The sequence below is a fragment of the Brassica napus genome, chromosome C1, assembly GCF_020379485.1.
Source record: "Brassica napus cultivar Da-Ae chromosome C1, Da-Ae, whole genome shotgun sequence".
Taxonomy (NCBI): domain Eukaryota; kingdom Viridiplantae; phylum Streptophyta; class Magnoliopsida; order Brassicales; family Brassicaceae; genus Brassica; species Brassica napus.
The window spans coordinates 38,698,065-38,705,555 of record NC_063444.1 but is presented as its reverse complement, the minus strand read 5'-3'; the positions used below and the strand labels follow the sequence as shown (position 1 = coordinate 38,705,555).

General features: G+C 32.9%; 2 protein-coding genes across 2 annotated transcripts; one reads left to right on the top strand and one right to left on the bottom strand.

Moving 5' to 3' along the window:
• Positions 1-1,109: 1,109 nt before the first annotated feature.
• BNAA01G25010D (protein DMP1) lies at positions 1,110-2,054 on the top strand. Its single transcript, XM_013819214.3, has one exon. The coding sequence runs from the start codon at positions 1,282-1,284 to the stop codon at positions 1,888-1,890; it is 609 nt and encodes a 202-aa protein (XP_013674668.1). The 5' UTR covers positions 1,110-1,281; the 3' UTR covers positions 1,891-2,054.
• A 1,359-nt stretch (positions 2,055-3,413) lies between these two features.
• Positions 3,414-4,228, bottom strand: LOC106379193 (protein DMP2-like). Its single transcript, XM_013819202.3, has one exon. The coding sequence runs from the start codon at positions 4,149-4,151 to the stop codon at positions 3,594-3,596; it is 558 nt and encodes a 185-aa protein (XP_013674656.2). The 5' UTR covers positions 4,152-4,228; the 3' UTR covers positions 3,414-3,593.
• Between the last annotated feature and the right edge of the window lie 3,263 nt (positions 4,229-7,491).

Genomic DNA, 7,491 nt, shown 5'->3' with positions numbered 1-7,491 from the left:
TCACCCTCCCCGGTTATTTTCTCTTTATCTATAACTACAATATAAAGTTATAAACTATATATATTATAAATTAATAATTTATTTATCCTTGAAGTCTAACGATTAAAAATAGAACATAATTCAATATAGATATATGATTCTATTAATAAATTAGCAGTTACAAATTTGAAATTTTTAGAAATATCAAAAGTCGTATGTTAGTTAATTATCTTCTAAATGACATCTATTTCTAATTCTTTTTGGATGAGAATATTTTGGCTGAGGTGGATAGTCCCAAAAACCTTGAATTTAGTCCTTTTTATATAGTAGAATTAAAATAATTTGATATCTAAAGGCGCGCAAGCGGAAGAAATTTTAGCATAAATATTCTTTTACGGTCAAATTACAGAGGAAATATGTAGAATAATGCATATTTGTATGCTTTTAATACGTTAAGATAGTATGTTTATACATTATGTTAGTTTTATTTTATCAAGCAATATTTACAAATTAGAAATATAAACGCAGAACGCATTGAAAAACTTCTTTGCATTTTGATGTTTTGTGATTACGCACATGTGAAAGTTTAGATATAGTACATAATTTTCAATATAATTTTTTTTTTTTTGTAAACTAATTTTCAATATAATTTTAAACGCAATAAATACTATTTCTTACGGATGCATTTACAGTTTTTGTAAATATATAGTTTTGAAAAAAAAAACCTCTCAAGTGTAGTAGTTCCATACAAAAATACACATAATTTAACATGCATACAAAATGTTGATGCAAATGAAAAAACTTGAAAATAGATTTGGTAAACAAAATTTTTTTCAACTCCCCCGCCGCCCCCACCCCCACCCAAAAAAAAAACCATCTTCGTCGTAAATAACATGACTTTTTGCTAACCGTGTTAAGTCGAGCTCAAGCTATAACCCGATAGTCTTACCAACTTTTCGAACACAAAAGAAACTTCTATTTAGATTCCGTACCATGCGTGCATCATCCTTGAAAATTTCTTCTCCTTTAGGTCCAAAATTTAATTACTCTCCTCTCTCCTTTACTTTTTAGGGAAATAACAATCAACTATTTCAGCATTATTACGTCTTCGTGTGTAGACTTATATACAAACCTGATAATTTGACTTGGTCAAGTTCGTGACTAGTTTTTTCTTTGGTCCTAAACCCAACATCCGGACCGGATCAATGGGTTATACCATCGCTAGTTCTTCTATAAATACGCATTAAACCAAGAACACACTTCATAATAATTTCATACATATCTAACTCAAAATTCCAGCCTATGTCCGAAGCTTCTTCTTTGCTAATTCCTAAAACAAACTCTCCAGTTTCATCTAAATTAATGGCAAACAAATCCCTCACAGGCCTAGAGAGTCTCATAAAGCTTCTCCCAACAGGAACGCTATTCATCTACCTATTACTCAACCCTGTCCTCACAAACGACGGTGAATGTTCCACAGCTAATAAGGTCATGTCAAGCATTCTAGTCGCTCTTTGCAGCTTTTCTTGCGTGTTTTCATGTTTCACCGATAGTTTCAAAGGCACCGATGGATCAAGAAAGTATGGTATAGTCACCAAGACGGGTCTCTGGACTTACGCGGATCCAGGATCCGTGGATTTGTCTAAGTACAAGCTTAGGATTGCGGATTTTGTTCATGCGGTTTTCGTGGTGGCTGTGTTTGGGACTTTGGTGTTGCTTGATGCTAATACCGCAAGCTGCTTTTATCCTCGGTTTAGGGAAACGCAGAAGACTTTGATCATGGCTTTGCCTCCGGCTGTGGGCGTTGCCTCGGCTGCTATCTTCGCTATATTTCCGAGTAAACGGAATGGAATCGGTTACGCTCCAGTTGGTGAGGAGGAGGAGACCAAGAAGGGTTCTGACTCTGCATGAGACGTGTTGCTTCTCTTTTTTCTAAATTGTTGTGATGTTGGTCAAGATTTGTTGTAGAATATAACTAAAGAAAACGATTGTGTGCTTAAAACATTTACTTAGTTCTTTTAACCACTGTATAGTGTATGGCATCTTCTAGTATGAATAAAACGTTACCATATAAACTAGAGTTCCTTACTTGGTGTGTGTCTATCTATAACTTCATTAGCCAAACTTTATGAAGACATAAGATTTCCTAATTTCCATGCATCTTTTCCGCTTTACTTTGGGTGAATGTTTGAAGCTACCACGAGATCGATCCTTGGTTATAACTAAATCGGCTTTACTGTATATGGTGATCAGAAGTACTCTTCGAAGGAGTTATCAAACAAAAAAAGTACTCTTCTAAGGAACAACAGGTGATGATTGTTTGATTTTTAGATTTTAGTTTTTGGCTCTTACTTTTTGGATTTAAATTTTTAATTTTTACTTTTTGGTTTTTGATTTTGTAATAGATTTTAGTTCTTCGCAAAAACCAAAACGGCGATTTTTGTTTTTTACTGTTGATCTTTGTTTAAAAAATTAATAAAATATTTCTTTAAAATTTTTGGTTTTTGATTTTTCTGTAATCTTAGTTTTTTTAGAAAAACTTGAATCATAATTTTTTTTAGTTTTTATTTTTTAGAAGTTGAAATAAAAATTAATAATAAAATATTACTTACTATGAAAACGACAAATAATACAAAATATTACCACTTAAATACATTTATTTGTTTAATAAATTTATTTAAAATAATGCAAACTAAATAGACAATTCTACTGAAATACACTTATTTATATACGTGTATTGTACTCAGTATATAAGCTTGCGAGTTTTGAATACTTTGTGAAGCACCTAATTCATGTGACATAGATGACCTGAATTCACGAATGGCTCCCTACTGCCCCACTAGAGAAGGAGTTTATTTTTTCTGCCAGCTTTAGTGACTTGTTACAGCTTGAAACATTAAGAACACTAGGATCAGCTTGTTCTAGAACACAAAAAACAATGTTTTCTCGGTCGTATTATTTAATTATTGATGCTAAGAACGAAAAGGTTAGAAGGTTCTGTTAAACTAGTCTTATTTTTAATTAATCTGTTAGACTAGCTTTTTAGTTCACGACATCCACCATCCATGTTTCATATAAATCTACTACATATCCTTATAATAGATAAAAATAATTAGAATGAATGACTTAAAGGATATTAAACTTCAAAATATTAAAATTCACTCTTTATCGTGTTTCTACTCCATTGCCATTCCTTTAGACATATTCTAATCAACCACTATTTTTTTCCCTATACTGCCTTCTTTTAAAATATAAGGATGTTTTGGAATTGTGTGCATGCATATGCATGTCTTCTAAATCCGAAACATCTGTTAATTAAATGATGCTTGTTCACTAATAGAATAAAAAGATTAACACTGTAAGATATGTTATTACTTTGAGTTTCATCAACAAAAAAATTGAAAAAAAAAATCGTTAAGAAAACACAGAACATATGATCACAAACAAACATAAATAAACATATGAACATATAATTCAGCACTCACAAACATAAATAACAAATCACAAGAAAATAAATAAACAAAACATTACAGTGACCATTCATGTATAACTTACACAATCTTAATATTGATCATTTCATTTTATTATGCATATATATAATAGTGGAAATCATATCACTTCTCTAGCTCGGAAGCCTTGTCATCGTTGTTCTCCGAGGGATTCCCAATTCCGTGACGTTTACTAGGGAACACGGTGAAGATGATGCCGGAGATAACTCCAATCACCGGAGGCAAAACCATTAGAAAAATCTTCCCGGTGGAACCAAAGCCAGGATAGAAACAGTTAACAGTATTAGCATCCAACAACGAAATAACACTGAAAACAATAAGAGTAAAGAAAGCATGAACGAAATCTCCAACTCTAAGCCGATACGAAAACAAATCTTTCGAAGATGAATCTGGCCAGAGACCCTTCATGGTGGCGACTCCATAGTGAACGTAGCCGTCCCTTGTTCGGTAACTATCAGTGAAGCAAGTGAAGCAGCAAGAGAAGGCGCAGATAACGATAAGAGCTCCGGTTAAGTATTTGTTGATTAGGAGGCAATGTCCATTGTTGGTTAGGACAGGGTTCAAGAACTGGAACAAGAAGACTGTTCCTGTGGGGAGGAGCCTGATGAGGTCTCCTACACCTGAATATGTCCGGTCTCTTATCGATTTGAATGTTGTCGACATTTTGATATTCTTCAGGTAAATTTTTAGCTTTTTAGTTGTTGGTTGTTCTTGAATATGGTTTGTTGAAAGTATTTTTCTCGAGTGTTTATAGGATGAGAGAGAGAGATTGCTTCTACGTAAAAATGGGTTTGGTGTTGCTTGTACTCTTTTCAAAGAACCTTTTCAAATAGTGGGGGTCTCTAATTATAATTAATTTTTGCTTTTGTTTCCTTTTTTAGTATTTTCGGCTACTACTATAACACGTGGCTTTAAGGATTAGGGTGTCTCATTTAGATATTTAAAGCGTGAAGTAACTTTATTGCTCCATTCCAATTGATGTCACGCATATCGTCTAGTCAAAAACGAGTATGTGTGGCAGTGTGGGCCAAAATGTATATGCAATTAATTTATCTTGATTTATTTTATATTGTATGCTAAGTTATATAAATCCAACTCTGTCGTAATAAACTTCTATTAAAGTATTCATTTAAACTCTAAGAGATGCATTTTATTGATATATAAGAAGCATAATTCAAGGTGGGAGAGGATCTATGGATTCCAACGATCTATGCGAGACCAGCTATCTATGTAGCACCATTTATGCATTCTAATATGAGAGTCATCGATCTCATTAACCAGTTATCGAAGGATTGGAATGTTGGTCTTTGAAGAACTATGTCAATTTTGATGACATACCACTTATATGAAGTTTGGCCATAAGCTCAACTCACCGTCATGATACATTCTGTTGAAAATATACAAAGAATGGTCCATATACGGTTAAATCTGGATATTGGGTGGCTCAGAATTTATTAAAGACATGATGGAAAGGAAGTATTGGAGCCGAGTATCACGAAGTTTCAAGCCTTTGCTTGGAAGTTAAAGGCGTCTAAGAAGATATGTCATTTTATATAGCAATTGTTAACTGGTCATGTAGCAGTAACGAAAAACTTAGCAAGACGCAATATGAGGTGTGATAACTACTGCCCAAGATGTGGAGAACTAGAAGAATCCGTAACCCATGCCATTTTCGAATGTCCGCCAGCTTTACAAGTTTGGTCCCTATCATGAATTCCAATAAGTCCAGATATATTTCCAATACCAAGCGTCTACACAAATATGAATTACCTATTATGGAGGAAAAACATCATTATCGAGCCAGAACAAGACAAGGATCCTTATCACTGGATAATCTGATATATTTGGAAGGTTAAGAATGACAAACTCTTCAGAGGGATAAACAGAGATCCTTTGGAGCTAGTTCGACATGTAGAAAGCAAATGCAAAGCATGGTTTGATACGAACCAAGTGGTACAACCAGTGATACAAGATAACAATACTGAGGAACCCCAAGTTATAGGTTTGGGTAATATTTGCTTGTTAGATGGGTCTTGGACAGCATCTGCTCACTTTAATGGTTGTGGATGGGTCTGGATGAACAGTAGGGAGGGTGGGGGGGGGGGGGGGAATATTCAACTTATGGGGACAAGAAACTTCACTCGACGTGAATCAGCCTTTTATTTGGAAGTAGAAATACTACGGTGGGCAATAGAGAACATGCTTTAACATTCACCATGCCAAACTTATGAGACAGACTTTAAGGAGCTGATTGCAATAATAAAGAAACTTCATGCTTGGCCAAGTTTTGCGACAGAATTGGAGAGGATAGAGACGCTACAGATATTCTTCCCGGATTTCAACATCATTCACGTTCCACGAGCGTGCAATCAGATTTCAGACTTTTTAGCAAAGCCTGCGAGATCTTTCCATAGGGAGTTACATTTTATTGATTGTTCTATTCCGGTTTGGTTACTCAGACCACCTCAAGTTTTAGTAATAGAATGACTTTTTTGACTCAGGCCACCTCAAGTTTTAGTAATAGAATGAAGTTTTTGACATAAAAAAAAGCAGAGCATGGTAAATTTTATTTCAGATTATATATAACTATGTTTTTGATAAATCGATTAGATATGAAAAATCTAATTTTACGATTTGCTATTTGTTTTCAATATCTTCAGTATTTTTTCCTTTGTACTATATTAATATATTCCTATATTACATAAAGGAACCTAATAACAATATATAAAATAACAAATTTAAAGATTACATCCAGTGGCTGAATTTTTTTTTTTTTTTTTTGGGGGAGGGGTCAATAAGTTATTTACTTGATATTTTATCAGATTTTAGAAAGAAAATATAAGTAAATTTTATTTTTAGAAGAAATCATATGGGTCATGTGATCCCCTTCCTTATGAGCTAGTTCCACGACATATGTATATGATGTGTAAGATGCCTACCTGTTTTGCTAGGTTTAATGATCAACTTCCCTATAAGAACTTTTCATATAGCACTACTTCGACACCAAGTTAAGCTCTCATTTTAGTTATCTATTATTTTAAAATTAAAAACTAATTTACCCATGCATATTAGTCCAGTTTCAAATTATAGTTTAAAGTTAATTTGCACATAAATCTGAATTAAAGTTGGTTTAATTTATATCAAAACACATTTAACCAAATAAACACAATTAAAATCCTGACCACAAAAAATCCTGACCCAACCTGATCTAACCAAATCAAATCTTATTTCAGCCAGCTCACCTCCACACTTAATTTTTTATTCATCCATAAAAATGGCTGATCTCTAGTTCATATGTTTTTGTGTGTGATTTTTGTGTTTTATTCTATGTGTGCTGATCACTCTGTTTATCTTCTCGACTTTGAGATTTCTCTCTCAGAGTTGAACAATGGCTTCAACACCGACGACAACTGATTTCTTCAAGCCTTTCCTCTCACTAGCTATTCTCCAATGCTTAGTTTTCTAAATTCCCGGGGTGTCTTTCTACGTACGTTGAATTCGGATTTATCATGAGATTTCAGCTTAAAACCAGTCAGCAGCGATAAGTGGATTGACTCTTTATATACTTTCTCCGTTTCACAAAGAATACTACTTAAACATTTTTCACACATATTAAGAAATTGATTGAAATGTATTTATGTTTTTATTAATGTCATCTATTTAACCAATAGCATTTTAGATAAATAATTTTCTTCATAAAATCAATGCATTGTACAGTTAGAATTGAGGTAAAAGTAAGTATAAATTGCATTAGAATTATAGAACGATATTTTTTATGTATCAAGAAAAAAAATACTTAAGTAACACTTAATATGAAACATATGAAGTATTAGTTAATTCTTTTTCTAATTACTAACGTGGGACTCTATCTTCTCTATTAAAAGAGAAGTACCATTTTATCTATCATAAAAAAGTCATACTAGCCTTATTAGGTCTATTCCATTAATTATATTTATTTAATTATTTACATTAATATATTAAATATATAAAGATATTAATAATA

What these genes read in the sequence shown, in the direction of transcription:
- BNAA01G25010D (XM_013819214.3), top strand. Translation starts at nt 1,282, where the DNA reads ATGTCCGAAGCTTCTTCTTTGCTAATTCCTAAAACAAACTCTCCAGTT.
- LOC106379193 (XM_013819202.3), bottom strand. Translation starts at nt 4,151, where the DNA reads ATGTCGACAACATTCAAATCGATAAGAGACCGGACATATTCAGGTGTA.